At 41.6% G+C, this 15,068-nt stretch overlaps 1 protein-coding gene across 2 annotated transcripts; it reads left to right on the top strand.

Moving 5' to 3' along the window:
• The first annotated feature begins 1,442 nt into the window (after window positions 1-1,442).
• LOC117593757 (sterol 26-hydroxylase, mitochondrial-like) lies at window positions 1,443-14,991 on the top strand. Of its 2 annotated transcripts, XM_034289932.1 has the most exons (10): window positions 1,443-1,776; window positions 2,194-2,431; window positions 8,625-8,815; window positions 8,932-9,131; window positions 9,334-9,531; window positions 9,625-9,788; window positions 12,125-12,291; window positions 12,520-12,601; window positions 12,779-12,985; window positions 13,936-14,991. In XM_034289932.1, coding segments are annotated over exons 1-10 (1,599 nt in total). In that variant the 5' UTR covers window positions 1,443-1,774; the 3' UTR covers window positions 14,086-14,991. The 2 variants fall into 2 exon arrangements, with proteins under 2 accessions (XP_034145823.1, XP_034145824.1); XM_034289933.1 differs by lacking the exon at window positions 13,936-14,991 and having other exon boundaries at window positions 1,572-1,776; window positions 12,520-12,600; window positions 12,777-12,935.
• Window positions 14,992-15,068: the final 77 nt, after the last annotated feature.

Below are 15,068 nucleotides of genomic sequence, written 5' to 3'. Positions count from 1 at the left end.
GTGTGGGGACTGACCGGCTGCATCGGGGCCTGGTGTGGGGACTGACCGGCTGCATCGGGGCCTGGTGTGGGGACTGACCGGCTGCATCGGGGCCTGGTGTGGGGACTGACCGGCTGCATCGGGGCCTGGTGTGGGGACTGACCGGCTGCATCGGGGCCTGGTGTGGGGACTGACCGGCTGCATCGGGGCCTGGTGTGTGGACTGACCGGCTGCATCGGGGCCTGGTGTGTGGACTGACCGGCTGCATCGGGGCCTGGTGTGTGGACTGACCGGCTGCATCGGGGCCTGGTGTGTGGACTGACCGGCTGCATCGGGGCCTGGTGTGTGGACTGACCGGCTGCATCGGGGCCTGGTGTGTGGACTGACCGGCTGCATCGGGGCCTGGTGTGTGGACTGACCGGCTGCATCGGGGCCTGGTGTGGGGACTGACCGGCTGCATTTTTTCAGAAGTAGCACCCTATGGCAGACAATTTTTTTAAAGAAAAAACTAATTTTGAGGTAAGGAAGTAATTTTTTTACCTCATACATTTTTGTGATAATTTAGCCAGCCATGTAATTAAAGTAATCAAACTTAAATCATATTTATTGTGTGTCTATCTAGATATATAAGTTGTCAGTGATAATGTTTTACCTGTTAGCTGTAAAGTAAGCTAGTTCATGACTATAGGAGTCTGGGTTAGTTGTAACAACAAGAGTCTGGGTTAGTTATAACAATAATTAAAATGTTACAACATATTATATGCAAAACATTTTGTTTTAGGCCTATATATATATTCTTTGAATTTCATTATGCCTGGACTGGTGGTAACAAACAAGCACAAACACAAACTAATATTCAGTAATGCTAATTTTGTTCAAATGTATTATGTTCAAATGTCTCACTACTATGACTGACAGTAACTAACATACTTCATACACACACACCAATTATGTTCAAAAGTAATTTAAGTTTTGAAATATAAAGCTTTCAATATAAAATGTTTTTCATATATTTTTTTTATATTGTAACTCACCCCAGGGTATATCATAATGTTACAACTGACCCAGGCTATGGGGTGAATTGCAACATTTCACTCCTTGTGTTTGAGACTAAACCACACATTTTTTGTTTGTGTTACAGATATAACAGCAATGTCATCTAATAGCAGACACATGTAACTAGTTTGTATACAATTTTGAATGCACTGGCTTAAAGAGCTTCAAGATACAGACAGAAATGTCCAACATGTTAAACCTATCCCTGGTCTCCCCCAACATGGACGAACTAATAGTCTACTACAGTATATTGTCTATGGCAGTGGTTCCCAACCAGGGGTACTAGGACCCCTGGGGGTACTTGGCCTCTCCACAGGGGGCACTTAATAACACTCATGACACCATAGGCTTACTAGTGAAATTTTCATGAGGGGGTACTTCAGGGGTACTGAAAGCAGTGCAAAAACATTTTGTGGGTACAGTAACTGAAAAAGGTTGGGAGACACTGGTCTATAATGTCTAACGCTCAAACAGTACTAAATAAAATAAGACATTTAACGTGCAATGTTTCGCCTGTTGCATCTCCTCAGATGATAATGATAAATCGAAGGTGTGTCGGTCATTCCCCCTCCGGATTTTATGAAATTGAGGCGTGTCCAGCTGAACCACAGAGAATTTCTTCACCCTCTTCACAGAGTCTCATCCTTGTCTGTGAACGGGACACGCAGGCTATTTATTTAGCATTAATTAACTTCATGTTTTAGCGTCAGTGGAAGAACTCGTTTGGCGCTGCATTAAAATGTGAGTATACTCGCACAGACCCGAAGAGTGGTTTTGGCTGCGGAATTGTCATTTGCGTTTAATGTTTTCAGACCCATACCACAGCGCTTTCTAAGAGAACGTTAGACTCAGTTAGTTCGGTGCGTTGTTTGTTTTGGGATTACTTCAGTATTGTAGCCTCACCAATTGTTACCAAAATAGGTTGCTATTGCATTCATTTAAAGTTATATAACAACGTTACAATTGTGTTCATTATCTATCCTACAAAAACAAAAGAAATATTTACAAATAATAGACTATTTGTAGGCCTATTGCTTATTCTAAATTGCTTTCTATTCGGGACAATTTGCATAATTTTCAGTTGGGAACTTTGCTAAGTAATCCTTAGTGTCCTTTATGCTCTCCACTCAACATATGTTGCCTTGCTGTGGTAATCAGGCCGCTACGACTCACAGTTTACCATGGCCGGACACTGTCAACGCTGATTGGCCGCTCTGGGTCTGGGGGTCTGAGGTTCAAGTCCGGTACCAGCAGACATTTAGGAGCAACGTTCCAGACGACAGAAACACACCCGAAGAAGTACAAAACAATAGACGATTTATCGGGACCTAGTTTGGCCACGACGGTGTATTGGCTGTTCGTTAAGGGTTATTCAGACAAAAGCCATGCTATGCAGGTAAGACCATTCACACATTTCCTTCCATCTTTCTATCGCTTGTAAAAGAAAACCCGATATTATTTTGGCACAATTTTTTTTTTCGGACACTTTAAAATCACTGACTTATTTTGAATTATTTATAATATAATTATTATATTATAATTGACATGTAACATCATCATGCCGTATGTGCGTCTTGTAATTTTTTATTCTGCTATAAATAAAATTAACGTAACAGACGTAGGTAATGTGTTGAAGTGCCTTAGTAAAATCTGTAATCCAACTTGATGGTCTTCGGTTGGCAAAGTGTATAGGTCTATTTAAAGGGGAAATATGTATTAGCGTCATGCTGGCAACATTAGAGATTCCGTGGCAACAATAAGACTTCCGGTTTTTGGATTTTGCCTTCAAAAAGTAGTCCGCGGTAAAACGCGATTTTAATAATATTAAATGTGTCGATTTTGACAATTTGCTTAGTGTATATTGTAAAAATCTACTCTAGGAAATGTTCAGGAGAGTGGGTAGAATAATTACATGCAAAGAAATCAAGGGGCACTCTGTATTTGCAATTGTTGCTGTTATTTTACTCCACCCAATCTGTTGGCCACAATGTAACTTAATGGATATGAAATATATATATTGGCCTATAAAAAAAAAACTATTCTATACGCCACAGTGAATGTATTGTAGGAAATGTCAAGGAAGGTGGATAGAGTAATTATATGCCAAAAAATCAAGGGGCACTTTGTATTTGCAATTGTTGCTAGTGTTTTACTCAACCCATCCTAGATCCTATTGGCCACAATGTAACTCAATGGATATGAAATACATATTGGCCTATAAAAAAAAACTATTCGAAATGGCGCAGTGAATGTATTGTAGGAAATGTTCAGGAGACTTTTTAGATTGATTATATGCAAAAAAATACAGGGGCACTGTGTATTTGCAATTGTTGCTGGGGTTTTACTCCGCCCACCTGATTGGCCATAATGTAACTCAATGCATATGAAATATATTGGCCTATAAAAAAAAACTGTTCTATACGCTGCGGTGAATGTATTGTAGGAAATGTTCAGGAGAGTGGATAGAGTAATTATCTGCAAAGAAATCAAGGGGCACTGTGTATTTGCAATTGTTGACCCGGAAGTTCTTTAATGTTGCTCACAAGACGCTGAAATGATGAAATATGTGCTATAGCCTACTACAAGCAGAAATGTCCAGTAGACATCTGCAGTTCATGTTTTAATTTTCCTACAAAATGTATCCCATTTATACTATCTCACTGGTCGGTCTGTCAGTTTGCAGTGACTTAACATGCTGTAGACCTCTGTAGATCTACCTCTATCAACTTAAAACGAACAATGTATAATTTCAACTCTGTAAAGCAGTTTGAAAGGCTGCAGGTTTATTTTGTTATTCCAACAGTATAGTAACTCAAAGTAATATTCATGGCTTTATGGAGGACTGGACAAGTTTCATTTATAAAATAAAGGTGATTTTTCCACAGGTTTGGCTGAACATCATTCAATCATGGGGCTGAACCTAGCTAAGCTTGTAATGGAGACATCCATTACTGTGAAAATGAAATCAGTTTTGTTTATTCCCAAAATAACAAGTTGATGTGAACTACACGAGCCACTGTACTGCACACCCATCCTGTGCTTCTACGTTAACATGCCTCTGTGGTTTATAGATACATTTTTCTATTTTGTCTTGTGATCTGCTATTGTAAGGTAGAGAAAATATGGCAAGAAAAAAACTGAAATACCCAAACAAGTTTAGTTGGTGTAAATGTCTTGTACAACTCCGTTCCCAAAAAATGTGTGACGCAGCGTAAAATGTACTGTGACAAGACAGGCATGGACGAGGCTTAGGACCCAGCAGTGGCCCCATAAGTGCTTGAGGAAGGGCAAACCGGGGACACATGGGGGAGTGATTACATGGATGGCATGGATGACTTGCATCTGTGAAGGCACGATTAATGCTGAACAATATATACAGATTTATGAGCAATGAAAATGTTCCTGAGTTTTGGAAACTGGGTTGTGTGTGTGTGTGTGTGTGTGTGTGTGTGTATGTATATATATATATATACACACACACACACACAAGGCTTGAGTATAACAGTACTATGGTAAATAGTATCCGTTCCAACCCACATGAATATCAATGTAAATGCAACATAGCAAGCTAACATTTAGACTGTCAGCTGTCATTACTTATCGGATTAAGGTGGATTGAACTGTATTATAGACCTAACACTTTGTACTAAAATGGAATATTGTGCAAACCTCTCTCTGTCGTGCTGGGGGGTTTCTTGTTTTCTTTGGAATGATCTAGGCCTTTCATTGGAACTACCCAAAGGAATTGAACCACACTTTTGAGGCGCGGCTCCAGAACATGGTGAATGATACAAATGTGCTGCTGTTAGCTGACTGGGGTGTGTTGCGACCCATTCACACTCAGTAACACACATTTTGCTCATACACATGCAATATACACTCACCTAAAGCATTATGTTATGGAAATGTTGAATTAAGGTATATTTGAGAAATGTCTGTCTTTCCATTTGGCTGGTATGTAAATATTTACTTTGATTGTGACACACGTCTGTATAATATCAGAGGATTAACAGGTATTTGGGCCATGTCCTCCTGCCTAGACAAAGAAGGGTGTCAGTCTTTTGTTCCTCAGGAATGTGGTCCTTGAGAGGAATTAACTATTATAATGTGCCTGGAGAATTTTGTCTCTGTTTCTTACTCCTTTAAGAGTGTTGATCGATGGAATTACCATCACAATTATTAGGAACACCTGTTCAATTTCTCATTAATGCAATTATCTAATCAACCAATCACATGGCAGTTGCTTCAATGCATTTAGGGGTGTGGTCCTGGTCAAGACAATCTCCTGAACTCCAAACTGAATGTCAGAATGGGAAAGAAAGGGGATTTAAGCAACTTTTAGCGTGGCATAGTTGTTGGTGCCAGATGGGCCGGTCTGAGTATTTCACAATCTGCTCCGTTACTAGGGTTTACAAAGAATGGTGTGAAAAGGGAAAAACATCCAGTATGCGGCAGTCCTGTGGGCGAAAATGCCTTGTTGATGCTAGAGGTCAGAGGAGAATGGGCCGACTGATTCAAGCTGATAGAAGAGCAACTTTGACTGAAATAACCACTCGTTACAACCGAGGTATGCAGCAAAGTATTTGTGAAGCCACAACACGCAAAACTTTGAGGCGGATGGGCTACAACAGCAGAAGACCCCACCGGGTACCACTCATCTCCACTACAAATAGGAAAAAGAGGCTACAATTTACACAAGCTCACCAAAATTGGACAGTTGAAGACTGGAAGAATGTTGCCTGGTCTGATGAGTCTCGATTTCTGTTGAGACATTCAGATGGTAGAGTCAGGATTTGGCGTAAACAGAATGAGAACATGGATCCATCATGCATTGTTACCACTGTGCAGGCTGCTGCTGGTGGTGTAATGGTGTGGGGGATGTTTTCTTGGCACACTTTAGGCCCCTTAGTGCCAATTGGGGCATTGTTTAAATGCCACGGCCTACCTGAGCATTGTTTCTGACCATGTCCATCCCTTTATGACTACCATGTACACACCCTCTGATGGCTACTTCCAGCAGGATAATGCACCATGTCACAAACCTCGAATCATTTCAAATTGGTTTCTTGAACATGACAATGAGTTCACTGTACTGAAATGGCACCCACAGTCACCAGATCTCATCCCAATAGAGCATCTTTGGGATGTGGTGGAATGGGAGCTTCGTGCCCTGGATGTGCATCCCACAAATCTCAATCAACTGCAAGATGCTATCCTATCAATATGGGCCAACATTTCTAAAGAATGCTTTGAGCACCTTGTTGAATCAATGCCATGTTGAATTAAGGCAGTTCTGAAGGCGAAAGGGGGTCAAACACAGTATTAGTATGGTGTTCCTAATAATCCTTTAGGTGAGAGTATACTGGATGAAGAATCCTGAAAGACCAAGTGTCTAGCTTTAGAATGTGCTTATTGAATATATGTAAATGTGTGAATGCCGGTTTCTTGGTTTCCATTGTTTTAGTCAAGGTGAGGTGATCCCATTTTAGATGCAATGGGGGAATTGGTCTGTATGGTATAATACTTATGGTATACTTAGTAGACATTTAGACTAGTTGGCAGGACGTTGAATTGTGTTGGTTTGTAACTGTTTTGTATTGTAACTTTATTATTGGATTGGAATAAATTGTATTACTTTGGTATATAGATTGCTATGGCATTCCTCGTTCATCTTCATACTCAAGCTTGTAGGGCTACAGATAATTACACCCACAAGTAAGACTTGACTGATGAGGAGCATTGAGGATAACGTAGGCCGTGAAACACATGACCTTTTAAATGTTTGGCTTGTGACGAAAGATTAGCTACCTTTTCGAAGAACTTCCAGCATATCATGGTCATTTATGATTGTGTATGTTTACAAACAATATGGAGTCAGACTACTAGATATTAAATTATCACGTAGGTCATAGATTCTTTTTGCACTAATAATCCTACCGGTCCACTCAGTAACATTCGATGATGTGAACCTTTATTCCCCCATACTACACACAACACGCACATGCAATATTTTCAAAATACACACACACACACACATTCAGTGTATACAGTGGGGAGAACAAGTATTTGATACACTGCCGATTTCATAGGTTTTCCTACTTACAAAGCATATAGAGGTCTGTAATTGTTTCCATTTCTCCTCTGGATCATCCAGATGGTCATTGTCAAACTTCAGATGGGCTTGGACTTGCGCTGGCTTGAGCAGGGGGACCTTGCGTGCGCTGTGTGTTACTAATGGTTCTTCGTAACACACTGAGACTGTGGTCCCAGCTCTCTTCAGCTCATTGACCAGGTCCTGCCATGTAGTTCTGGGCAGATCCCTTACCTTCCTCATGATCATTGATGCCCCACAAGGTGAGATCTTGCATGGAGCCCCAGGCCGAGGGAGATTAACCGTCATCTTGAACTTCTTCCATTTTCTAATAATTGCACCAACAGTTGTTGCCTTCTCACCAAGCTGCTTGCCTAGTGTCCTGTAGCCCATCCCAGCCTTGTGCAGGTCTACAATTGTATCACTGATGTCCTTACACAGCTCTCTGGTCTTGGCCATTGTGGAGAGGTTAGAGTCTGTTTGATTGAGTGTGTGGACAGGTGTCTTTTAAACAGGTAATGAGTTCAAACAGGTGCAGTTAATACAGCTAATGAGTGGAGAACAGGAGGGGTCTTATAGAAATACTTACAGGTGTGTGAGAGCCGGAATTCTTTCTGGTTGGTAGGTGATCAAATACTTATGTCATACAATAAAATGCTAATTAATTATTTAAAAATCATACAATGTGATTTTCTGGATTTTTGTTTTAGATTCCATCTCTCACAGTTGAAGTGTACCTATGATAAAGATTACAGACCTCTACATGCTTTGTAAGTAGGAAAACCTGCAAAATCAGCAGTGTATCAAATACTTGTTCTCCCAACAGTATGTACACACACCACACACAGTACATGCACTCATACGATGTACGATTTTTATTTTCAGTCTTGCACTTCAAAGTTAACCATGTTGCTATTCTCTAAAGTGCAATAACTTTTTTACATTCAAGTTTATACAAGTGGATCAAATGTAGCTTCCTAAATTTAGCTTCTTTCCATCACTTTCCTAAAAAAGTTTACTTAGATTGAGTTGGTTCAAAGATAGTTACTAAGCAAGGCGGACTTTGCTAAACTTTAACATTTTGATTGTTGCAACCTATACAAGTGACTGAAATATTTTGTTGCATTCACATCACCATATCGATTTAACATGAGAATGTTTTCAGTAGATATTTGAATAACTAATTTGAATTAAATATTGTTGTAAGTACACATTACTCAAACTACTGCATACATTTTTACTCATCTGAAGGTAGTACTGTTCACTTAAGTGAACTCATTAGGCACAATTTCAGTATTTTAAGTATTTACACTAATAGTTACTGATAGTTACATCAACCCAAATTCCTGACTTGAAACTGTGTGTCCCAAGCCACAAAGTCTGCACTGGAAGCAGAAACAGAAACTCAAAAAGCCAATTTGGGCCAGTGTAACTACATTTACAATAAATGTTTCTGCGCACTTCCAGAATCAAAGTTCTTCTTTTGCCTCCAATCTAGATTGAACACAAGAACATCTATGGGCCCATCTGGCGCTCGCGTTTTGGCCCGTTTGACGTGGTGAACGTGGCGTCCGCTGATTTGATAGCCCAGGTGATCCGACAGGAGGGCCGCTACCCGATCCGAACAGAGCTGCCACACTGGAAGGAGTACCGCAACATGCGGGGACAGGCCTACGGACTCCATGTGGAGTGAGTGGCTGATGCAAATGTCCCATGTTTCCTGGTAAACATTGCCATCCGCCCTGTGTGGTTCGTGGTACCTGGAATCAATGTCTCTTCTCGTTTCCGTCTCTTCTCCACCGTAGCGAAGGCCCAGAGTGGTACCGTATGCGTAGAGCTCTGAACCCTAAGTTGCTGAAGCTGCCGGAGGTGTCTCGGTATGCTCCTGTCATCCATCAGGTGGTGGGCGACCTTCTCCAGCGGATCGAGAAGCTTCGCCTCCGCAGTGGAGACCACGCCACCGTGTCGGACCTTGCCTCGGAGCTCTACAAGTTTGGCTTTGAAGGTGCAAAACCTGGTTGACATGTATATTTAGGTTCATTCGGCGCGCTGTGCTTTTGCAACCTACACAACCTCCCCAGGATCGCTTTTAAATGCTCGTTGGAGTAAAATTCACAGCATGGTCATTTCATGTCAAAAATGGATTGTAAGAACTACATTTTGCATCATGTCAGGCCAGTCCTTGAATTGTTTTTCCTCTTCTCCAGGTATCTCGTCCATCCTGTTTGAGACACGACTGGGTTGTCTCCAGGACGAAATCCCAGAGGACACGCTCAAGTTCATCGCTGCGGTTGGCGACATGTTGACCCTGTCTGAGATCGTCCTCTTCCTCCCCTTATGGACGCGCAAAGTCCTGCCCTTCTGGAAACGCTTCGTCCAGGCCTGGGATGACCTCGTGGGTGTGGGTATGTGTGAGGTTTTGCCACTGCATGGAGTTGACCTGGTATATGTATAGTGTGTGTGCATCTTGTGGACATGTTCACTGTTTATTACCTCAGCTCAGCGTCTGATCGACCGTAAGGTGGCTGAGATGGATGTCCAGATGCAGGCCGGCAAGCCGGTGGAGGGAATGTACCTGACCCACCTACTGTCCTCCGATAAACTTTCCCTGAGGGAAGTCTACATCAGCATCACTGAGCTTCTCCTAGGTGGCGTTGACACGGTGAGAGGAGAGGCTCATGGGAGGTCACGCCGTGCAGAGACTACGCTACCGTAGAAACGTTTGGGGTCACTTAGAAATATCCTTTTTGAAAGAAAAGCAACAGTTTTGTCCATTAAAACAACATCAAATTTATCAGAAATACAGTGTAGGCATTGTTAATTTTGAAAATGACTATTGTAGCTGGAAATGGCTGATTTTTTAATGGAATATTTCCATAGGCGTGTGGAGGCCCATTATCAGCAACTATCAGTTCTGTGTTTCAGTGGCATGTTGTGTTTGCTAACTCAAGTTTATAATTTTTAAAGGCTAATTGATCATTAGAAAACCCTTTTGCAAATATGTTAGCGTAGCTGAAAACTATGCTCATTAAAGAAGCAATAAAACTGTCCTTAAATCTAATTGAGTACAGGGAGCATCAGCAATTGTGGGTTTCTTTCTGAATCTCATCCGTCTATTCTTGTTCTGAGAAATGAATACTATTCCATGCAAGAAGTTGCCAAGAAACTGAAGATCTTGTACAACACTGTGTACTACTCTCTTCACAGAACAGCGCTGAATAGCTCTAAGCAGAAAATGAAAGAGGAGGTCCAATTGTACAACTTAGCAAGAGAACAAATACATTAGAGTGTCTAGTTTGAGAAAATTGAACTTGAAGAAGGAAGGCTATCACTCCATTTTACAACTCCATGCCATACCCTGTGGAGGGCACTTGATTGGAGCATGGGGTGAAATCTCTTTACATTACCTTCAACATCTTGACAACTAGAAGATCAATGGTCTGCAAGGCTACAATTGCTGCAAATGGATGATTCTTTGACGAATGCAAAGTCTAAAGGACACAATTATTTCAATTAAAAATCATTGTTTCTAACCTTATTTCCTATACATTTTGCAATATTTCCTATTCAAACTTGTTTCGGACTTTTCTAATTCACCCCAAACGTTTGAATGGTAGTGTACGTCGTGTTCAGCAGCACACACAGTAATCCGACAATTCAAAACAGAAAGAATGAATGGAAGAATGAGAGTTTCTGACAATGGACAAATAATTTTGAATTGCCAGCATCTCAAATGTTTTGTGACTGCAGGTCCCGTCTTTTGCTGGTTTGTTGGCGTGTTCATAAATGCACGTTGGCCTAAGTGCTTTGGCCCTGAGGCTGGCAAAAGAAATGACGTGCATTGTGAAAAGAAGTGCATTGTGTCGTGACAACCATGGAACGCAATGGTTCACCTTACGCCAGAGGTGTCAAACCGGTTCCACAGAGGGCCGAGTGTCTGCAGGTTTCCACTCTCACCTTGTACTTGATTGATTAATTAGGTCACTAATTGGTTCGTTTCAACCCTCACCTGGTTGTTTAGGTCTGAACTGGGAACCAATTTAAAGGAAAAACCAAAAACCTGCAGACACTCGGCCCTCCATGGAACTGGTTTGACACCCCTGCCTTACGCCATAACAACGCTCTATCAAGATCATAACATACAACACATAACATAACAACACAGCACATGTCGATATGTATCCAAATGTCAGTGGACCATATCAAGGTGCGGTTAGTTTTGGGCATAACTGAACAAATGTCTGATCTTTATAAAGGGATTTTATATAGTAATTTGAATGATTAGACTTAATGTTTTACCCGAGTGATATATATCAATCAAAAGCTTGGACCCATCTACACATTCCAGGGTATTTTTTTATTTTGTCTACATTGCAGAATAATACTGAAGACAAAAAGTATTCCACTAAGACATATGCAAACATGTAGTAACCAGGATAGTGTTTGACAAATCAAAATACATTTATATTTTAGATATTTCAAAGTAGCCACCCTTTGTCTTGATGACCGCTTTGCGCACTGGGCATTCCCTCAACCTGCAACTGAGGTAGTCTGTTACACTAACAAAACAACCAGAATGTCTGGCTCTACCGCAAACAAACATTAACCTTAAAGAAGAAGCACAACTTGCCTGATTGCATTCCTTGTTGTGGTCTGGGCATGTCTCTGGGAATCTGCCCAGTTCTTCTTCAGAATTAGTTGCTGAGGCAAACAACTGAAGCCTCCAGCTCTATTTATTTAGCCTTGGGAATAGTTCAGGTAAAACTTGTTTGCTAGACAGAACTCGCATCAGCTCAATGGATAGCTGTGTTTTAGCCTGATGCTCTGGTTTAATGAACAGATGTCACTTGAAATTAGCTAGTGTTACAAAGTAATGCCCTTAGCTGCTTTTTGGATTAAATAATGTTGATAAATACATATGACCACTGACCACTGGTCTCTGATAGTGTTCACCAGAGTTGAAGTAAACCCTGTCTTTTCATTTGTCCTTCTCCTCAGACGTCCAACACCTTGTCATGGACGTTATACCACTTGGCTCGTGACCCTGCGTCCCAGGACAGGCTGTACCAGGAGGTCACGTCAGTGTGTCCAGGTCGACAGCACCCCAGCTCTGAGGACCTGACCAGGATGCCTTATCTGAAGGCTGTGTTTAAGGAGACTCTGAGGTGAACACAGCTGCGCATACACACACACACACACCAGAGTTAGTCACAACTCTGTTTAATTACATACAAATTCTAGGACTTTTTATTATGAAAAAGGGCCATGTTCAGGTTGAATCATTGAGGCAGACACATTTATTTGTTTTGATTTTTCCACATAGCTACCAGTTGAATGTTTGGGGTTTGTAAAATTCTGTCTGTCCTACTTACTTACTGAAGCTGCTGTTGCAGGATGTATCCCGTTGTCCCCGGGAATGGCCGTCTTACGTTAGAAAATGAAGTTGTTGTCGACAACTACCTGTTCCCAAAAAAGGTGGGGACCGACGGTGAAGATAAACATCAACACTCCCATACTTCACTGTATTTCATACATCTTGAAGGAAGTGGTTTATTTTCCATTAAGCTCAGTCAATTTCACCATGAGTGTCGGCCTCCTTTGTCAGTAAGGTCCTGAATTCCTGTCCGCCTCCATTTCCCGGTGTCCCGGCAGACCCAGTTTCATCTGTGCCACTATGCAGTCAGCCATAGCGAGAGTGAGTTTCCGGATCCGGAGTGTTTCAGGCCGGAGCGTTGGCTGAGAGAGGAAGTGGAGGCGTACCAGCACCATCCCTATAGCTTCATACCCTTCGGAGTGGGCGTCAGGGCCTGTGTGGGCAAGAGAGTGGCAGAGCTGGAGATGCACAGTGCCCTCTCCAGGGTAAGTAAGAGTATTTTTATCCAAAGACGTTCATCAGAAATCTTTTGATTTGTTGTGTATGAATTTGTTTGCTTGTACGAATAATTGCCCAGAATTGCACCTTTTTGATGGTTCATGATTTTCTTAAACTTTTGAATGAAATCATTATTAGGTTTAAGTTTCAATTCTCTGCCCTACTCTGTAATTGTGTAGAAACCTGGTCTTACCATTTTGAAATGAAAACATTGTTTAGACAGTTAGACATGCCAGATAGCAATAACTGCACTCTTTCCATTGCCAGCAAAAACTTTTCAGCAAGTGAGCAATACTGTATAAACAGCAGGCTCACTGTCCTCAAGCTCAACTTCCATCATTATTTTACTTTAATCTGGTTTAAAACAACCAAGCCACATCACATCTTAGCAGTTTATTCCACTTCTGCTGGCTTTAAAACAATGTAGTTTTACCTAGTTCAGAAGCTAACTTTGACATACAGTGGATATAAAAAGTCTACACACCCCTGTTAAAATGCCAGGTTTTTGTGATGTAAAAGAATGAGACAAAGATAAATCATGTCAGAACCTTTTCCACTTTTAATGTGACCTATAATGTGAACATTTCAATTGAAAAACAAACTGAAATCTTCGAGAGGGAACATTTTTAAAATAAAAATCTTACAATAACCTGGTTGCATAAGTGTGCACACCCTTAAACTAATACGTTGTTGAAGCACCTTTTGATTTTATTACAGCACACATCAAAGAGTACAAACCCAATTTGCCTGGTTTGCCACATTCAAACTCCACTGCGCTAGTGCAGTAATTTTTAACCCTCTCAGGGAACCCTTTCCATGTACTAATGCACTCCTCTGCCGGAGTAGACAAAATGTAGCAGAGCGTCATGAAGACATGGTCTCTGGTTTTTCGGTAACACCACCCTCTTTACCCTGAACTGTTGTCCTCCCTCTTCAGTTGATGCAGCATTATGAGGTCCAGCCAGTGGATGGGGCCCCCACAATTGAGCCCAAGACGAGAACACTCTTGATCCCATCCAAACCCATCAACCTGCGCTTCATACCCAGGGCCTCAGGAGGGCGCGAGGGAGTAGCAAAAAGCACTTGACCACAGGGTCTGGTGATTTGCTGCGGAAGCCTCTGGTGGTTATAAGAACTTCAGCGTGACTGAACTTTTCTCTGTTCAATCTAGCAAGGCAAGAAATCAACCCTTGGGAAGGTTCTGGCTGTGCAAGACATAGTTCTGAGATACTCAAAGAGTCATCAAATATTTTACCTCCCAAACCTCTCAAAACTGCTTTGTAGTGGATGCTTTTATGAAACAATAGGGTCCTCATCTTAAAGGTATTGCGTAACTAAAGTGCATAGAGTATAATCATTAAAATAGCATGTGTTGTATGCTTGAGCAAGGCACTTAAGTGTTATTCTAAACATATAAGCTTTCCCTAGGGTAACTGTGTTTTAACCATGACTTCAAAGTCAATGTTATCGGCTTTCTGAAACAGTGCTGAAACAAATCAAAGGCATTGCAAAAGAAAAGAAATAATCAAGAGCTGTAATGTTCTGTATAGTTTTTAGATAATGGCTTAACGGATATCCCAGACAGTGGAAGTCACGGCCCCAGAAGGCCTACGGCCCCAGAAGGCCTACGGCCCCAGAAGGCCTACGGCCCCAGAAGGCCTACGGCCCCAGAAGGCCTACGGCCCCAGAAGGCCTACGGCCCCAGAAGGCCTACGGCCCCAGAAGGCCTACGGCCCCCAAATCACTTTAACCGCCAATGATCCCAGATGAGTAAGTAATGGCTTTTTCTTTCGTGACTCAACTAAACCATCTTACAGACTTAGACTTCTTTTTGACATGGCCGGACTGATTTCAGATTAACTCTTATCGCACGTTTTCACAGAAGGCACATTCTGTTTTATTTAGATGTTGTACTCCGGTGTGCGATGGTCATTATGATATTGTATTTGAAATATTACCTTTCAATCTATTAAACGTTTTTATTTAAATTGCATTTAAGGTTTCTATTAATTATTCACACTGTTTCGGTTTCATATGTTGCTTAAGCAGGTCAACTCACGCATGATGTAT

This window comes from Esox lucius, chromosome 22, assembly GCF_011004845.1.
Source record: "Esox lucius isolate fEsoLuc1 chromosome 22, fEsoLuc1.pri, whole genome shotgun sequence".
Taxonomy (NCBI): domain Eukaryota; kingdom Metazoa; phylum Chordata; class Actinopteri; order Esociformes; family Esocidae; genus Esox; species Esox lucius.
Note: the sequence above shows the minus strand (reverse complement) of the source record. Positions and strands in the feature narration are given on the sequence as shown.